Genomic DNA, 20,347 nt, shown 5'->3' on the forward strand with positions numbered 1-20,347 from the left:
AAATCGTTCCTACAAAACCACGACGTTGGAAACTCCATTTGGCCGACTGGGCACTGTTTCAAGAAAACGCCAGCTTAGAAAAAATAGATCAAAATAACTTAAGTATAGATGAACTTAATGAAATTATCACAAACTGCATTATCTCCGCTGCGCGCCTGGCTATACCTCGATCTTCTGGAGTGGTGAAACAAAACTACAAAACCTGGTATACACAAGAATGTAGACTAGCAAGAAAGAAACAGAATAAAGCATGGGGATATTTTAGGAGGTACCCTACGCATAAAAATCTCATAAACAATAAAAAGGCAAGGGCAGCAGCCCGATATATTCGCCGTAATGCTGAAAAAACTTCTTGGCAAAGTTACGTGACATCAATAAATAGCTCAACCACGTCAAAATAAATGTGGGAGAAGGTACGAAAGCTAGATGGTAAATACTCCCCATTCACACTTGCCCTTCTAACAGCTCCTGGTATACAGAAAAACATCGAAGAACAGGCAGACGTTTTAGGTGAATATTTTTCGGTAGTTACCAGCTCATCACACTACACAGAATCATTTATAAGGTACAAAAACACAGCCGAGAAACAAAGACTCCCTACAAGTGGATATACAAATGAACCATATAATAATTTATTTACAGTTCAAGAAATCAGCACAGTTTTGTCCGCTGGCAAACAGACAGCACCGGGCCCGGATGGAATACACTACCAAATGCTGTCCCACATCTCCGAACCTGCCGTAGAGGCACTTTTAAGTTTTTTTAATAAGGTTTGGGTGTCGGGTAAAGTACCCGAAACCTGGAAGAAGGCCATCATTGTTTCATTTTTAAAACCCGAAAAACCACCAACCTCTCCCAGTAGTTATAGGCCCATAGCCCTCACCAGCCGCCTTGCAAAATCATTTGAAAGTATCGTGAATATTAGATTAACTTTCGTGCTAGAAGCCCGTGAGCTTCTCGATGTCCATCAATGCGGTTTCAAAAAGGCATGCTGCACAACAGACCACCTAGTTCGCCTTGAAAATATTGTCTGTGAGGTCTTTATACACACACAACAATGTCTTGCTGTTTTTTTTCGATCTAGAGAAAGCATATGACACAGCCTGGAGGTACGGAATTCTTCACGACTTGGCTGAACTTGGCATTCGTGGCAGGATGTTGAACTGCCTAAAAGATTTCCTGTCAAACCGTTCATTCAATGTACGCCTCGGTTCAACCCTCTCGACAATTTTCATTCAGGAAAATGGAGTGCCTCAAGCAGTGCCTTAAGCACGACCCTCTTTGCTGTTAAAATTATTTCTATTAGCAAAATAATTCCAAGGTCTGTTATGTATTCGATCTATATCGATGACCTTCAGATAGCCTGCACGTCCTCAAACATATTAACATGCGAAAGACAAGTGCAGTTAACAACAAATAAACTTTCAACATGGGCTGACCGAAATGGTTTCTGGTTCTCCCCACAGAAAACAGTGGTCATTCTTTTCTCACTCAAACGTGGCCTACAGACAGATCCTAGACTACACCTGAACGAAACCGAAGTACCGATAAAAAGTGAACACAAATTTCTGGGCATAACGGTTCACAAAATACTGACCTTTTTGCCCACATAAGAACCTGAAGAAGAAAACTTCTCGATCATTAGACATCTTAAAGGTGCTTTCACATAAACGCTGGGGGTCTGCTAGAACCTGCCTTTTGCACATCTACCGCAGCATAGTCGCTCTTGCCTAGGTTATGGGTGTATAGTGCACAACTCAGCTCGACCATCCTACCTTAAGCAATTAGACCCAGTACATAATTCAGCTTTGCGCCTTGCAAGTGGGGCATACAGGACATCACCAATAAACAGCCTATATGCCGAATGTAACGAACCAGCGATCGCAGATAGAAGAGCCATGCTCACATGTGCATACGTCCTATAAACCCGTTCACTAACAAAACATCTCTGCTACTCTATAGTTACGAAGTGCCCGTCTAAGCAGCTTTTTAGTAACAAACCGAATGCGACGAGACCCCTTATCCTCCGTTTTGAAGAAATTTGCCTGGAATTGGGTATTTTAGACACACTACCTGATGTCGCCCAGAGGCCCAAACCACTGCCACCTTGGTACACCTTTCCCGCTGTAGGGGACTACACAATGACACAATTTTAGAAAAAGCAAACTCCACGTGAACACATACTACAAGCATTTTTGGCACTAGAGGAAAAGTACAAAGAATACACAACATTTTATACAGACGGTTCTAAAACATAACTTTACGTCGGAAGTGCTGTGGTGCAAGACAAATGGGAAAAGGTAGTTCGGTTACCTCAGTGCGCGTCAATTTTCTCAGCTGAATGTTATGCCATTTCGGTGGCTGTATCAAAAATAGTCGAAAAGAACATTCAAAACAGCATTATCTACACGGACTCGCTGAGTGCAATCACAGTACTGAAAGCCAGAAGCGTAAGGGAACCATTAATAGAAAATATAATACATGACATAGTAACTGCTGAAACACAAGGACATCAAATTAAGCTCTGTTGGATGCCAAGCCATCTCGGAATTCGTGGCAACGAGAGAGCTGACACGTGCGCTGCTCAAGCTCGCCATAAGGAAGTCCAGACTGTAAATATACCCTATGTAGATTGCATGAAGTTAGTAAAAAATAAACTTACAGAAAAATGACAATGTGCATGGAATAGTGAATAAAATAACAAACTACATTTAGTAAAACCTATTCTGGGAGAATGGAGATAATGCAGGCATCAGGAACGTTTTATACAGATAATTTTATGCCGCCTGCGCTTCGGACACAAACAAGACAAACCCTTATGTGAGAAATGTGGAGATGAGCTGATAGTTAATCACATTTTATTCTCGTGCTCACAACTTGAACGGCGAAGAAAAAAATATTTTACTGTTTTTTTTTACGATGAACGCATTCCCTTCCACCCCAATTTACTTTTAGGAGATAATCCACTTGTATGAACTTCATCTGGTTTTAATTTTCTGAAAGACGCGGCCATCTTAAACAAAATATGATATCAAATATCGCAGAACTAATAATTCTAAAATTTTTTTTACCCAGTGCTTTCGCGCATTTTATGACGCACCTCATCCATTTTCTCAGTCCTGAGAAGAAGGCTGAGGTCTGCATTCGATTTGATGGGCTCCTCGGAGTCCTTGTCCGGACAAGGACTTTCGCTGAGGACACCCAATTTTTGAAATAAATTATACCATGTGTTTGGCGCATGATAGCATAAGTTGCTTATGCGCCATAAAACCCAACACAATACAATACCTTGTTGTACCTGCTTGTCTCCGTGAAGAAGTTCTACACGCTTTACCCGACGAGCCGACAGCAGGGCGCCTCGGGTTTTCTCGCACCCTCCGCCGCACTCAAGACAAGTATTACTGGCCCCGACTGTCTGCCGATGTCGCACAATATGTGAAAACCTGCCGAGATTTTTAGCGAAGAAAGACTCTTCCCACCCGACCAGCAGGATTTATGAACCTCCCCCCCCCCCCCTTGAACCCCATTGAACCCCTTTAAGCAGATCGGCATGGACTTGCTTGGCCCTCTGCCAAAGTTAACGTCTGGATATAAGTGGATCATCATAGCGACCGACTGCCTGACGTGCTATGCCGAGGCAAAAGCCATACCGAACGGAACAGCAGCAGAAGTCGCCAAATTTTTCGTGGAATGCGTTCTTCTGCGACACGGCGCCCCCGATGGGCTCATCACAGACAGAGGAACAGTATTCACGGCGGAACTAAAGCAAGCCGACGTGCGTTAAAGCCAAACCAGCCACCGGAAGACGACTGAATACCATCCGGAGACCAACGGACTGACCGAACGCCTGAACAAAACCATCGCCGATATGCTCGCCATGTATGTCGATGCCGAAGACAGGACGTGGGACGTCATCCTGCACATCATCTTCGCCTACAACACCGCAGGGCAGGAGACCACCCAGATGACGGCTTTTAGGCTCGTCCATGGCAGGGCGTTCACAACCACGCTAGACGTCATGCTGGGCAACGTTTCCGAAGAAGAGAGCGTCGACGTCGTCGCCTACCTTCATCGCGCTGAAGCCCGAAGACTTGCCCGATTAACGTTCAAAGACAAGAAGCGGACCGACGCCACACGCTACAACCTACGAAGACGCAACGCGGAATACAAGCCAGGCGACCAAGTCTGGGTCTGGACGCCCATTCGCCGCCGTGGATTAAGTGAAAAGCTTTTGCGCAGCTATTTCGGCCCGTACAAGGTTCTTCGTCGGCTTGGTGAACTGAATTATGAACTCATCCCTGCAGCAATGATTGCATCCCAGCGACGCCGCGTACGACCAGTTGTCCATGTCGTCCGTCTAAAGCCATATTGACACAGGTGATAGAAGAGGAGGACGAAGGGAACTCAGGCGATAGAAGCAGAGGACGAAGAAAATCTTCTTCCTGCTCGTGCTCGCTCTACCGGCTGTGTAGCTCCTTGGTCCCCGAGTGTTTTTGGTGTACTATTCGTTACAAATCTGGTGGAGGTGCTGAGTACGCTTCCAGACCCGCGCAGCCCACCTGTGATCACGGATCTCACCCCGGTCCACCAGCGCCGCGGCCGCCGCCTGCGAGGAGAGTCCCCAGAGTTCGGACCCCTTCCGGCAGCCACCAGGACGACACAGCCTCGGACGTCGGAGGAGCCAGCTGCCATGTCAACTGAGAGTAGGCTCCCAGCTCACATCCTGTGCCAGCAGCCACGAACACCCCCGTCTTTTCATGGCGACGTGTTCGAGGACGCCCAGGACTGGCTCAAGACATTCGAGCGTGTCGCCCGTTACAACGGGTGGAGCGATGAGCGGAAGCTCCACAACGTGTATTTCGCTCTCGAAGAGTCGGCGCGGACATGGTTCCAAAACCATGAGGCTTCGTTTCCATCCTGGGAGGCCTTCTGCCGCAACCTGCTCGCCACTTTTCCAAACGCCGACCGCCGGGAGCGAGCTGAAGCTGCGCTACACTCGCGCAACCAGCGTCCGAACGAGAGTGTCCGCATGTTCTTTGAGGACATGACCCGCCTTTTCAAGCGCGCGGACCCCTCTATGTCGGAAGACAAGAAGCTTCGCCATTTAATGCGTGGTGTCAAGCAGGAGCTGTTCGCGGGACTCGTGCGCAGCCCACCGCGCACTGTGGCCGAGTTTCTCAGCGAGGCGGCCACCATGGAGAAGACTCTACAGCAACGAGCCCGCCAATACAATCGTGACGTCAACGCCTTCGGGCCAGACACCTGTTCTATGCATCTCGGAAGCGCCCCGGACGACTTACGCGAACTCATCCGTTCCGTCGTCCGGGAGGAACTCCAAGCCCTTCGGGCGCCTTCTAACATGCCATCCTTCGCGTCGCTGACTGACGTCGTCCGCGACGAGGTGCGCCTCGCAGCCCAACAACAAGCATCTGAGGTACCCCTACAGCTTGACGCAAGACCCACGTACGCGTCTGTACTCCGTCAAGCTCCGAAGTAGGGCTACACCATCAATGCCGCGGCTCCATCAGTGCGGCCACCGGGTCCCCCTCGTGACCCCGCTCTGCCAGCCTACGAGCGGACGCGTAAGAGTCAAGTGTGGCGGGCCCCAGACCGTCGGCCCCTCTGTTATCATTGTGGCGAGGCGGGTCACCTCTATAGGGCGTGCCCGTGCCGCCGCGTGGGCCTGCGGGGTTTCGCCCCGGACGACCCCTGCCCTCGCAATGGCGAAAGGCCACTTGAGATAGCCTCTCACCTATTGGAGCGGCAGAATCTCGTCACATCCGGTCGCCGCGGGTCTCGATCACCGTCCCCAATGCGCTACCGTTCTCCAAGTCCCCGCGGAGCGCAAAGCTATTCCGGACGCCGTTCGCCCAGCCCACGCCGGGAAAACTAATGCCGGCGGCCTCCGGAGGCAAGGCCGCTGCTGTAGGGAAATGTGAAGATCCTCCGCCACCACCACGCCGATACGCCATTTCGCCGGGGGCAGGTCGCGACAGCATCCGACACGCTACCTCCGATTTGTACGTAACAATTGATGGAGTCGACGTCTCCGCCTTACTCGACACCGGTGCCGATTACTCCGTAATGAGCCGTGCCCTCGCCCAAGTATTAAAGAAAGTTTTGACGCGATGGTCTGGGCCGAGCATTCGTACTGCTGGGAGTCACCTGATTACCCCTGCTGGCAAGTGTACTGCAAGGGTCGGCATCCGTGGTTTTCTGTACGTCTGTGAATTCGTGGTACTGTCCGAGTGTTCGAGGGACTTGATCCTGGGCCTCGACTTTCTGCAGACGAACGGCGCTGTCATTGATCTGAACGAAGCCCGGATCACGTTCTCGACGAAACAGGCCGTGGCGCATACCGACAGAGATCCGGGAATTAAGGCTCTGCGTATAGTCGACGATGACGTGATGGTGCCACCACGGTCTAGCGTCCTGGTTCTCGTGAGACATGACTTGTTCCACGATTACGAGGGTATCGCGGATAGCCACCTCCCGCCGCTGCTCGCGAAGGGAATAGCCGTCGCTCGAGGCCTCGTCCAGTTGCATAACGGTTGTACTAGTGTCCTACTCACGAACTTCGCCAACGAGGTTCAGCACCTCGCCAGGGACACGGCTGTTGCCTTACTTCACGAAGTTACTGTGTTGCCTGATTTATGCGCCGTCGGGGCCAGCCCTCAAGACGAGGCCGCACCATGCCACGCCCTGCAGACCGTGAAAATCAACCCGGACTTGGCACCTGAGCAGAAGAATCTTCTGTCTGCTCTTCTAGCAGATTTTGCAGATTGCTTCGCCACCAGCTCCAGGGTCGGTCGTACACCTGTCGCCAAGCATCGCATCATCACAGACGAGGCCACGCCGCCTGTATGCCAGCGCCCGTACCGTGTTTCTCCTAAGGAAAGCGAAGCCATTAAAACGCAAGTCGATGAAATGCTTGCAGACGATGTTATTCAGCCGTCAACAAGCCCATGGGCGTCGCCCGTGGTCCTCGTCAAAAAGAAAGACGGCACCTTGAGATTCTGTGTTGATTACCGGAAACTAAACAACGTGACCAAAAAGGACGTTTATCCGCTTCCCAGGATTGACGATGCCCTCGACCGATTACGTGACGCCAGGTTCTTCTCCTCATTAGATCTCAAAAGCGGATACTGGCAGATAGAGGTGGACCAGAGAGACCGAGAGAAGACGGCTTTCGTGACTCCAGACGGCTTATACGAGTTCAAGGTGCTCCCGTTTGGTCTTTGCTCGGCGCCGGCCACGTTCCAGCGTATGATGGACACCGTTTTATCCGGTCTGAAGTGGCAGTCTTGCTTTGTGTACTTGGACGACGTCGTTATTTTCTCGCCTACCTTCGATCAACACTTGGACCGGCTGCGCATCGTGCTTCGAGCCCTGAAATGCGCGCAACTAACGATCAAGCCCGAGAAATGTCATTTTGGATTCACGGAAGTGTTTTTGGTGTACTATTCGTTACAATATTATACGCGCTAAAGGAAGCTGTGTTTGCACAATCTGTGCTTATTTTCGCACTATATGTTTTGTTTGTTGCTAGTCGCGCTATTTGTTTTAATGGGGTCGATGCTTCTTTGAGAAGGGAGTAACGCCGCGAATATTTGCAGCGTTTGTTTGTTCATTCTTCAAACCTGCCGGCACGCCGCTTTATCGCTTTGTTTGCGATGCAAGACGCGACCTGATTTATCTCCATTGATCACTGCCAGGCTGAGCTGATTCCACGTTGTTGAGAATGTTCTGGTAACTTTGCGCACTTTTTCTCAAAAGTTCGCTGCCAGCTTTAAACTGAGCACGCCCGACAGCGGATGGCATTCGGTCCGACGACCGCCGAGCACGCTTATCGCTTCGCCGCCGCCGAGTCATTCAGTGCATTGTGGGCGCAAGTCAGCCCCAATGAACAATTTTCTGTTAGAAGGACTGTTGTCCTTCTTCATCACTCAACTGCCGTCACCACTACGTCACAATATATAGCTGTAGTATATAGGATAAAAAAATGTCTATTGGAGAGATATAGATGAAAAGAGATCCGGCAAACGACACACCATTGACAAGGCCAGCAAGCCATTTCAAATATTACACATTGATTACCTCGGGCCCTTCGCTGGAATCAAATCCAGCAACGTCTACATAATCGTAGTCGTTTAGTCGTTAACGCCTTCACGAAGTTCTAATTGTTGCGTTCAGTGCGGAACGCATGAGCTGCTCCAGTGGCCCAATTCCTGCACGAGGTGGGTAGAATACATGTCCAATAATCTTGACAAAATTTTTAATATTGAAAAACTGGAAGTTATTGCTATGAAAAAATTTAACGACTGTAAGCTACTCTTATATAAATATTGAAGTTAATAGTCCATTGTTTCATGTGTAGGAAAATCTTGCTTTTAAATTGTTTCCGTAGCTCGCATCGGGCAGCTTAGACTGCCACAGCAAAACGATGTGTAATGGGTCTGACGGTAGCAAAATTGTAATAGCAAAAAAGCGCAAGCCTGCCTTCGGGAGGTCTGCGGATATAATCATTGTTATAGTGAAAACGTAGAATATATGAAAAAAAAATGCGTTCCCAAACTGGTTTCCGCTCAAAAATGCTTTCGTCCAGAATTGCTGCGTATGTCAGTTCACAGACGATGGTATCACGGACAGCGAACTGCGTCTACAAGCGCCAAATCTAAAGCGGCATTTAAACATCCCGCTCGTCAAAATCACAGCTGCGCGAACTAACGGGTAAGTCGAAAGATAAGTCGCATGATAAACCCGGCGGTGGCAAGCTTGACGGAAGATGCGGAAGGGAAGGACCGAATCAGGTGATGGGGGGGGGGGGGGCATAAACGACACCTTCTACGGAGCTACTAGAACCACACCGTTTGGATTGCTGTTCAACTTGAGGCTATGTGGCATTGATGGCAAAAGCGTGGAAGATGCTCTCGCCGAAGAATTCGATAATGAAATTGAAGCCACGCGAGCATCAGCAGCGCAGAATATCAGGGAAGGTCTAGTCGAGGGTTTTACGGCATACCGTCTGGTCAGGACTCATGGTGATGAGGATTGCTGGTCACTGGCCAAAGTCAAAAGATTAAAAAGACGTTTCGGGAGCACTACGGCTCCCTTCACTATCTACAGCGAACAAGGGAAGCCGTATATAGTGCTCCCGAAACGTTTTTTCATCTTTTGACTTTGGCCAGTGACCGGCGATCCTCTTCATCATGGAAGGTCAACGCAAGCAAGGGAGGAGGAGGAGGAGGAGGAGGAGGAGGAGGAGGAGGAGGAGAAGAAGAAGGAGAAGGAGGAGATGCAGGGAGGTTGACCGGAATAATAACCAGTTTAGTTCCCTGCGCGGGGTGAAAGAGGTGAGGGGATAAAAAGACGAAGGAGAAAAGAGAGGAGCAGGAAATTAAAGCCACTATGTAAAGTCGCAACGTTCGGTAAACTCACAGCCCATCGTGCAGGCCAGAAGTCCTCAAGAAGTGGAGCAGTGCTTGGTGGCCTTCACTGCCGACGATCGCCGCGGCCAGTGGCCGAGAATCTTCATTACCGTCAGTGGGTGTGGATATAGACGCTCAAGTGCACGGCAGAGCGACTGCCTTCCGGCGCTGTAGGCAGGGCATTCACAAAGAATGTGGGCTATTGTCTCATCACACCCGCAGATGGCACATGCAGGGCTATCAGCATTACGATTAAGAAAGAGTAATGCTCGGTGAAAGCTACATCAAGCAACAGGCGACACAGCAAAGGTGCTTCACGTAGGGGTAGGCCGGATGGAAACCAGAGCTTCAGATATCGGTCCAAGGATTTTAAACGCGATTTCGAAAATTGGCCTTAATCCCACGTGACAAAGCGTGATGTCCAGCGCCAGTGATCTAAGCCTACCCGCTGCGTGGGCTCTCGAGATGGGGATGGGCACACAATCGCCCTTGTGGTGAGCAGTTCGCGCGGCCTTGACCGCGTGGTGGTTGCCTGCGATGGCGCTGTGTCCTGGCAGCTATTGATAAATAATATCATGCCCTTTTTTGATGGCCGTATAGTGGAGCTCTCGGATTTCCGCGCCCAGTTGTTTATGAGACCAATGAGGAAGAGCAGATCGTAAGGCTTGGAGGGCTGCCTTTGAATCGGTGAAAACAGACCATGCGCGTGTTTCTTCACTGATATGTTCAATGGTGACACGAATAGCAGAAAGTTCTGCACCAGTCGATGAAGTCGGGGCGTTCTTTCCACTTTCTTAGCAACGGTTTTTGCAGGGATGACCACGTAGCCCTATGAGCGGGAAGGTGTTACTCAGCCATCGGTCTATACGTGCAGTCGGTGTCCGTGCTTCTCATGAAAATATTCTAGAGTGGTCTCGAGTGTGGCATTAAGCGGCTAGATTCGGCGATGGCCTTTTTGGTTCCTCGCGGAATGATACGCCCTATTACATGCATAATACATAGCCTACGTTTAAACGTCGCCTTCACGCGCAAGTACTTGCGCTTAATTGGACAAGAGGACTCCCCGGACTGTACCACATGTGGCGTGCTAGAGACTGTAGAGCATGTTTCATTGGCGTGCCCAGCATATGCACAAGAAAAACTCATGCTAGCATCGGCGTGAAGTCCTTTGACACCAGGTCCCTCTCGGAGGACTTGATCCTCGGCGCTTGGCCAGATAGTTTGAAAGCTCTACAGGCAACGCGAGCGCTGTCACGTTTTTAAGCGACACGGGCCTTGACTCGGGTTTGCGATGTTAGAAAGTGTGCCCTGTCTTTTTTGTCTTTTTTCATCAGCCTCCTTCCATTATCATCGTGACCCTCTTTTTTCTGCTCTTCCCGTTCCCTAGTGCAGAGAACCAGGCCAGATATTCATTTTTCCGGCCAACGTTTCTGCCTTGCCCGTCAATAAACCCTCTCTCTCTCTAGGGTGGTCTGTTTTAATGCTGTCGACGATAAATCAGCTTTCTTTTTGATGCCCGGTATGGGAAGAAGCACACGAGGTTGGTGCAGACTCCATAATGGAGAAGACGGTCTAGAGGCTGGTGTAAATTGGGTTGGTAGGAAGTTGCGATGGGCATCAATAATTTTCGCAAACGATGCACGCCGCCGCTGAGCAGGAAGACTGGAAATATGGTGTGCGGGAATCCGACAGTGGTGACGAATATATGCTCTCAACGCTTCGACTCTTACGTAAGCAGTCACTGGATTCTCCTGGTCGATGAGTACTGTTGCGGCTGTACACGCGCATTTTGGCAGTCCTAGTCACGTCCGGAGAGCTTGAGCTTGAACACTTTGTAGACACCGTATGTTCGTTTTCTTCAGTTTCCTAGTGCAGGGATACCGTACCGAACGTATCCCATGCACGCAAGCAATAGGAACCTAAAAAGGAAGCTGGCGGAAGTGACGATGCACTAACGGGTGTAAAAGATTGCGGGACGCGAGTTCTTGGAAAAACGTTTATGCAGCTTCACCTAGCCACCCACTCGGCTGATATTATATGAACGTATTAATTTCCTAAATGGTCCATCCTCTGGTAATAATATCAGGCGACTGGGTAGTGAGGTGGAGCTACAATAAACGTTTTTCCAAGAACTCGCGTCCCATATATGACGCTAATGACGCTTCAAAGTATACTCTTTGCGAAAACCAGCTGCTGAACGCCGGCGGTCTCTGCCAAGACTTGTCGGCGGGCTCAAAGGAATGCGCGGCCCTACTTGAGAAGGCGGCGCGTCGCTTCCCACTGCCATAGAGTCCTGCCGTGGCGGCGATGGTGGAGATGACGGCAGGCGACTACCGTCGCTACTGAAAGTACACACGTGATGTCTTTCTATCAGCGACAGGAAGCGTCTGGCTGCCTGTCACTCACCATGCCATCAGCGCTGCTCATGACGTTACTGGAACAAAATAATTACAAAATCCGCCACTACGCAATGAACCATCGACCCGTGATATTTAAAAATCGCGGTTTCTATAACGTTTTAATAAAATCACAGGCTCAGTTTCGCGGTTTAATGTTATCGTGTCAACGGTGCCAATGTTATGTTCTAGAGAGCAGATGTCTAAAGAAAGAGAGAAGGAACAGGCAAGAAGGCAGGATATGAACTAATCCATGCTTGTTTGTTACCTGTAAGATTGCGGTTGTATATGAGATTCCATTGGTTGTATATCAGATTCCATACGTATGTAGGACAGACAGGCCGGTGTATCAATGTAATGATTTTGGAGCGCCTAATTCTTCTGAAAAGAAGTCTGCAAGCCTGGAAAAGCATTGTTTCAATGGTCAGTGCGTACCATTTTTTGTGTAAAATGAAGTTGTGTTTCTTCAGATGATCGCAACTCAAGAGATGTGGCCGAGGCGTTTCGTATTTCTAGGAAAGAAATGAGATGTGTCAGTCAGCCTTCCATAGCCTTGCCATCCAAGGAAATTGGCTTGTTAAACAGGGGAAAGCAACGGACATGATAACACGTGTGTCCACGGGGCAATTTTTAGTTTTGACAAGTGCATATATTTCTTCGACAATGCGCATGCGAGCGAGATTGATGTTCTGCTTGAAAAGCAAGTATGATCTTTCAATTAAACCCTGTTGAAAGTCAGCGCCATGTGTGTCTTTTTTGTTTATCTCTCTCATGGGTCCGTACCGCTGTTTTATAAGTAACTAGAAGGATAAGAATAGGGTGGAGCGCATATGGCAGGTTCTCTCAGATCATGAATGGCAGTTTACCAATATTCCTCTAGAGAAAAGTATACAACACCTGTATCTTACCAGTACTCTCCTATGAGGTAGAAACGTGGAGGCTAAAGAAAAGGGTTCAGTTCAAGTTAAGGACAACACAGGGAGTCATGGGAAGGGAAACGATAGGTGCAACGTTAAGAGACCGGAAGCGAGCAGAGTGGGTGAGGCAACAAACGCGGGTTAATGACATCCTAGTCGAAATCAAGAGGAAGAAATGGGCTTGGGCAAAGCATGCAAGGGGGGTGGGGGGGGGGGGAAGATAACCACTGGTAACGGAGTGGATTCTAAGAGAAGGCAGCCGCCGCGGTGGCTGAGTGGTTTTAGCACTCGGCTGCAGGCCCGAAAGACGCGAGTTCGATCCCGGCCGCAGCGGTTGAATTTCGATTTAGGCAAACTTCTAGAGGCCCGTGCGCTGTGCGATGTTAGTGCACGTTAAAGATTTCCAGGTGGTCGAAATTTCTTGAGCCCTTCACTACGGCGTCTCTCATAGCCTGAGTCGCTTTGGGATGTTAAATATACACTTTTATAGAGGATATAAGAGAAAAAGTTCCTAAAGAGCAACTTTACTACTCCTTAAACTTTTTCTTGGCAGTAGCAGCGGTACCTAATGACATAAGCATATATTAGGTGGTGAAAAGAAAAAAAGAACCTTTTTTTAAGATATTCACTTAAATTAGTCTGGCGATCTGCTGAAGCAAAAATAAGGAAAGGAATTATTTATCCCAACGTTATAACATTGTAGTCATCGGGAACAAACACTAACAGAAAGATCTTACAACTTTAAGTATATTCCGCCGCGAAGGTTATCTGAGGATGAGCAGATACATCTAACGAAAGTAGTCAGTCATCCCCGCTGCACCTGGCTTCAAAGCAACCTGGCATCGCACTTTTACAATTTCCTGCCGTTCTTATCTTCCCTCTGCATTTTTGTGTTTAGTTTTGCACCAGCCGATTTTGGTTTCTGATGTTGCTTACTATCTGCCCTTTCTCCTTTCTGTAACCTTTTCGTTTCGTATTTTACATGCTTTTTGTGCCGTTTACTGTCTTCTTTTCATCGGTTTGCCGTTTCCTTTCCTAGTTCTGCACTGCTGCTTTGCTTTAGTTACATTCTGTTCAGGCTAACGTGGCCATTCACCCGGATTCCTGGGAGTTTATCAGCACTACGCAGCTGTAGGGAGAAACGAAAGGAAAATTCACGGGCCTGTCGAGTGGAGCCACATAGGCCAAACCGCTGCCGTGTGCGAACAGAAGAAAGTTAAAAAAAAAGAGTTGGAAAATACAAGCTCAAACGAATATATGTTCACGGTAGCCACGACATGTGCTGAAGCGGTAGACGACGGCTGTCTGTAAGCCATGTACAGGGTCCTCCACTTCTAGCTCGAACACGCCAGCGGCATAGCGGAGCTCTTCAGAGCGTCAGTGTGTCCATTGCATGCGTGCATCAAAGTGCAGTGGCACATGACGAGAACCACTTGTTCTCTACCTCTACGCCTGCGCCATTTCGCTTCGATGCGTGCCCGTGTCTGAAGAGCGCAGCCACACCTCTCGCGTATTCAAGCTAGGAGTGGACGACCCCTGCGGTGGCAGGTGCTGCCACCTCACGGCTGTGGCGCATCGCTTCACCGCCGCACCACTGCGTTAGGAGTGCTATGAGGACTCCCAGGGGGTCTGTGAATGTAGAGATGACCAATTCTAATGCTCTAAACGTCTAAAATGATGCAATGTCACGCGGTATAATATCATATGATATATGAGCCAAGGTAAGCCAGTTCAAGTCAAGCAAAACCATAGAAAGTTACGATAAACTATGCCAAACCAGGGCTAACTGTGCTAGCGCACGATAATTCGTGGTTAGCCCCAAGCTGAACCGCCTCTGATTTTTTGACCTGACTCTTGCGCCAACCTAGTGAAGGGCTTAGGTATTGTGTGCCAAAGAACGCATGCCGACACCGTGGCAAGTTGCTTTACCTAAAGGTTGCTCACTGTAGTACGCCTTTTCCCCAGCCCCTTGCGGAAGTTTTTGCGTTGCGCTGTACATACTACAGCAATAAAAATGATTCAAATTTTCTTTCTCCGTTGTTTGGTTATATGTTCCACGTCTTGTTCTTTGTAGTTAAGTCTTTCGACAGCTTGAAAGAGTTACGCTATTACATTATGAAAAAGTCTAAAGAAGCCCACTTCGCAACGTTATGATATCTGTTTATTTTTCGACGCAAATAACTTTATATGCTGTGATCACGGATTTGTTATAGGTCAGCAGTGTCTGCAAAAATTCAGAACATATATAACATCAGGCTAGAAACTATTGCTTCACTTTAACTTTCTTATGGATAATTGTAGTGATATCAGTTAAACCACTGCTGAACTCAACCGCACCTGTCCATGAGGTTTTCTGAGAGCGAATGGCGCTAAACGTCCTCTTGAATCAAAGTTGTTTATCTTCCTGCGGATGTCGCAGGTATATTTATGGCTCTCATGCTCGAGGTGAAGTAATAAAAAATGTCACCGAGGTGCCTGCATTTTCCAGGTGTCCTTTTTATCACCCAACGCTGCACAGTTCATGCTTCCTAACGGCATATGTTCGCTATAGGACTCGAAGCTTGCGCGCCCGGGTACACGGGGAATCTCGCTTTTACGCAGGCGTCATCAGAGCTTCAGCGCACACAGCGGCTGCTAAGCGCGTTTATCTTTGCGTGTATTTTTTCGCCTATCTGCTGTTCGCACCTGGCAGTGGTAGTGGCTGTGGCGCAGTAGGCTCCTGTCAACAGGCCCGTGCATTTTCCTCTTCCTACTTGGCACAGCCACACGCACAATACGGTCTGCTGAAACTTGTGCTGAGCTTACAATAAGAAGGCGTAACGTCAGATAAGTTATGTAGCACCCTTACGCCATGTACTGTCATTTAACGCCTTCCTTCAATTCTTATAGGAAAGACCTGCATTGTATTTTAATATAAAATAAAAAATCCTGGCGGTTAAGAGCTCACTCTGAAAGTGCGCAAAGGCTGGGTGGTGTTATCGTGTAGTTAAGTGGATGCAAGTCCCTCGTGCTTTGCCCATGTCTTTAAAGCAGAGGGCGTCGTTCGCCTTTTGTTTCCTCGTTTACTCGGTCAAACGACCGCGCCATTAATGCACTAATGACATTTCTACGTGAGCAGTCCCTACTGTGCCACAACGCCTCCATCGGTTGCGAGAGGGACATTACGTGATCTGTTGAATATAGTCTTCTCGCACAGGCACACATGAGAAAAGTCAAGATTTCGCGGAGATAAGTTATGCACTCTAGCTACTACAGCGATCTTCGATATTTAGCAAAAAAAGGAAGTCTCTATTTGGGTATATGCAATGTCTTGACGCCCTTCCAAAGTGTCTGCCTCATGTGGTCCCTTCATCGTCATCAGAATCATCGTAGGCCTAACGACGCTCACTGCAGGACAACCAACTCTCCATTTATGTTCAATTAATCCGGTCCCATTTCCTTCGCTGCACCCTTAACCTAGAAAAACGCCCTTATCTCATCTACCCACTTGACTTCCTCCTGGCCCCTGATATGTCAGTCCCCTCTCGGAATCCACTGCGTTATCTGAAAGGGACCATAGGTTATCTCCCCATCGCATGACGCGCTCTACCTGTGCCCATTTCTTTTCGCATTTCTTTATCTTTGTCCAGCTTCAATGATTTTCCACGGCTGCTAAAGAGCGCTAGCCCGGAAAATTCGGTGCACGATGTTTTAGCAACCGCAATGTAAGTGACGTATTTGTGCAAGCCAAACATAAAATAAGAACCCTACCTGAAATATTGACGTGATGCGAAGCCGGTAGAGCACGGGCACAAATATATGCGTAGCGACCGGAATAAACAGCAGTGGCGTCAGGTAGGACCAGGCCATGTGCCAGCCGTAAGCGTAGTAGTGCGCCGGATAGCCAACAAGGCCCGTCGAAGAGAAGAGCGAAGCCACGGACGACGCCGCCAGGGGAAGCGTCTTCAGCATCCGGCTTCCAAGGAACACTTCCGCCGTCGCCTCTGTGCTTCCGGGGGCAATGTTTCTCTTCCGAAACGAGAAGTAGAGGCCGAGAGAAAGATTCGCCGCCACCAGGACCGCGAATAGGACGTACTCCAGGAGTCGCAACATTTCCGGTAGAGGTCTTATCCCGGTCAGAATAATAACTTTTTTGGCTGCTTGTCCCGCTTCAGAGGGCTGTTTTAATAAAAGAAAGAAAGCATTTTATGTGTTTCGTGTGCATATACTGTCCGTCCAAAAGACGCGGGTTCGATCCCGTCCACGGCGTTCGAATTTCGATCGAGGCGAAATTCTAGAGGCCCGTGTACAATGCATTGTCAGTGCCCGTTAAAGAACCCCAGGCGGTCGAAATTTCCGCAGCCCTGCACTACGGCCTCTCTCATAGCCACAGTCGCTTTTGGAAGTTAAACCCCCATTGACCGTAGACCATAGACTGTATTCGCTTTTTCATTTAGTTAAGCACTAATCATATGCTTAGGCAGGTCCCAGTCGGATCCTTCATATTTAATTCTGATTATATATTCTGCGTTTATCTGTAATATTTGTTGTGGAAGTCTTAGCACGGTGAGAAAAATTTAGTTTTGATATTGAGCTCTTGCGACAAGAAGTTAGGAATGCTTCTTTTCTTCCGGCTGCTGCATAAAATCTAGCGCTAACTCACCCTCAGGGTGCCAGACAAAAGATGCGATATCGGCCCTTCTGGGACATATGCAGTCTTTACCGTAATGGTAACTTTTCTTAAATATGTGAGTTCTCTACTATGCTTACCTTTATAGCATGACGCCGGCTTCGTATTGCATTTGACTACCTTTAACTCTGAGCCAGCCTACGCTTCCCGAAGTCGACTGTTTCAGCACTGCTGTGTCACGCTTTTCAGTTGTTAATGCCTGTGCGGTGTGCTCTCGCGCTTTTTGTTTAATTTCGGTTGCTTCTCTTTTTTTGTGTGTTGCATTGACAGAGAACCGACATGTGGTAGTAACCGTGCGCTACGGCAAATAAACCCAACCAGCCCACAGCTGCTTGAAATCACGTGCGCTGTGCTCTTTTTCGAACAATCCAAGCGTTGACCCAGATGCCGCAGTGAGTAGTGACTACATGTTAGTGACGCACGCAGAACACTGAAGATATATGGGATGGAACATTACAGGAAGATGTCAGCATTATGGCAACGAGCAGCACAACACTCGATCTTCAAACAGCGCACGGACTCCAACCGTAAAAAGACTCGACACACGCAGCGTTGTGGTGTATCCGCTCTTGTCACTGTCCGCGTGCTTTGCGCTGTTTAAAGATGTGAATAATAGAATTGAGATGTGTACATTTCAGCAGATATGCGTAGAACTCGGTGTGACCAAAGTTGAGAGATGTTATGAACTTCATGACCAGAAGAAGAGGCACTCAATCTGCAGGCATACCTGCGTTTGACTTCAGGCCATTCGGTCTCCCACATATTTACCTCGATTTCAGTCGTCCTTAGAAACTGCAATGCAAAGGGTGGCGTGTGTTTTCCAGAAAAAACAATGTCCATTAAAATAAGAAGCGAGAAGCTCATGAACACAAAAACAAATATAGACTTCCAGGTTTGAAACCCGATCTTGAGCACAAATTAAATATATTAGGGAGGTTACAATGGACGGAGTTGTCTTTGAGTTTTTTAACCGTTTGTTTTGAATAACACATGTGCGCTAGGAATTAAAACTGCAACATACAAAAGTGCATAGCTTGCGCATTCGACTCTCTCTGGTCGATTCCGACGGAACATAAAGTTTCAGTAGGCAACACTGGCATCAACGCCACGCCAGACGAATCGGTCATGCAGGGTAGTTTTGTGCCGATAACGCAAATGCAATTTCTCTCATTTGTCGTGTGCTACCAATAAAACAGTAATAGAAATAGGTTCGCCTCTCCCTGTAATTACCGAGAAAGCAGGAGCAATGGTTCCGGCAGAGCGTATTTACTTTAGTTCCAGAAAAACTGACTTGGAACGCATGCGTCCCATTGTACCACAACAGAACTTCAGTCCCGCTTCGAATTTGTCCACATGAGCGCAGCTGATTCCTTTCGCCTTCACAAATGTGCCACATGAAAAACGACTAGCACTTGTCTTTCGCTGGGTGTCTCTGTGACCTATCCTCACTATTTTTTCTAACCGTTGCAACTTTCGTCGCAGGAGGATGGGAAGAAAACGGCGTAATTTCTTTTTGTCGCAGGAAGAGGCACGTGAAGTGTAGATGGCGGCGAAGCGTGGCGGCGCAGCGACCGGTTGGCGCGCCGCCACGCTGAAGGCTTGAAATAATGATAATAATAATCTTTATATGCGCCATATGATATGACACGGGAGACCGGCAGTACCGTAATCGTACCGTAATGTAGCTATCGCTACAAAATACGAATAGGCCTACTTTGACCTCGAAGGAATTTCGATAGGCTGTGGTGCGTTTTCTTATCGGCGGTTTTCTAGTCGGCAGCGAGGCATGACAGGCATTGTACCGTCGCAGTGACGCTTCTCGACGTTGACAAAGCACGTAGTCCTGACCCACACAAATGGCCAAAGATGACTCTCGAAAGCGCTGCGCAAACTGTGCGATGTCGAAGACTGAAATCCTCACGTTCCCTTATTGCGATGTCTGTGGGGTGCACTTGCGTTTCAAACTGCAAGGAACTGTTTTCTATAAGTTTACAGTGAAAAAAATGAAGTAGAGGGTACGGCTAGAGCTTCTTCGCTCCCTTAAGGTACATACATAGATACACGTGTTCGAACCCATAACGATTTCTTTTTAATATCAATTGAAACCTTCAGATTTCTTGTAGTTTTGGATGCCATAATAAAAGACAAATGCCAGTGTATTCATTCCCCCTCACTTGTTTTTGACCATGAGGGGGACCGTTTACGGACCTTACATAGGAGAGGAAAAGGAATGTTGAGTGGTCATGCGGCATACATACGTATACAGAAAGAGAAATACCTAGCGGAGAAAAAAATTAAGGCTAAGAAGACCAGCAAAGTATGTAGGGAGTAATTTCAGGTCATCCAGCAAATGAAAAATATGCGGAAAAAAAATTTAGTAATTCAGAAGCGTTCGAGGTGTAGGTGGTCCATGCTACCTGAGCTTCTTGGTTCAGTTAGTTCTTGTCTTGTCCTTTATATGTGCTGAGCTAAAAGGTATTTAACGATGAAAACATTTAGTGATACAGTTTAATGGGAAGTATTGTAGTACCGGTTTATCGAAATGCAGTACATGCTAGAGGAGGAGGAGCGCCAGAGAAAATTACTATTTTATGGTGAACTGGCCAAATACCGGTTGTCTGGATTTGGAAGGACTAGCCTCACCAAAATACCCTCGCCCATGTTCGGCAAGATTATTCCATTCTTCTCTGAGAATCGAAACAAAATATTTGTTGAGGGTGTTGTTCTAGCCATGTAACAGCTATATACAGAAGGACTTCAATAAGCTGTTTGTTGATCGTAAAAAAGCACGTGAACGGTTGTCACGAATGCAGTGTTAAGGTATAATTTCGGCAAGCGACAGAAGATAGAAACTTTTAGGCGCAGCGTTAAGGGTTCAAGGTCGAGAGTTTATGTCAGGTTAGTAACACTGAGGCAAGATTTATAGTTTGACGTGAT

General features: G+C 48.0%; 1 protein-coding gene across 1 annotated transcript in view; it reads right to left on the reverse strand.

Moving 5' to 3' along the window:
* LOC144097280 (sodium-coupled monocarboxylate transporter 1-like) overlaps positions 1 to 17,581 on the reverse strand; it is an 87,934-nt gene extending 70,353 nt beyond the window's left edge. Inside the window, exons 1-2 of the mRNA XM_077630025.1 lie at positions 17,491 to 17,581; positions 16,492 to 16,899 (exon numbers count right to left, since the gene is read on the reverse strand). Coding sequence (XP_077486151.1) covers positions 16,492 to 16,833 — 342 coding nt within the window. The 5' untranslated portion in view covers positions 16,834 to 16,899; positions 17,491 to 17,581. The remainder of the gene's footprint in view (positions 1 to 16,491; positions 16,900 to 17,490) is intronic.
* Positions 17,582 to 20,347: the final 2,766 nt, after the last annotated feature.

Source organism: Amblyomma americanum, chromosome 7 (genome assembly GCF_052857255.1).
Source record: "Amblyomma americanum isolate KBUSLIRL-KWMA chromosome 7, ASM5285725v1, whole genome shotgun sequence".
NCBI classification, from domain to species: domain Eukaryota; kingdom Metazoa; phylum Arthropoda; class Arachnida; order Ixodida; family Ixodidae; genus Amblyomma; species Amblyomma americanum.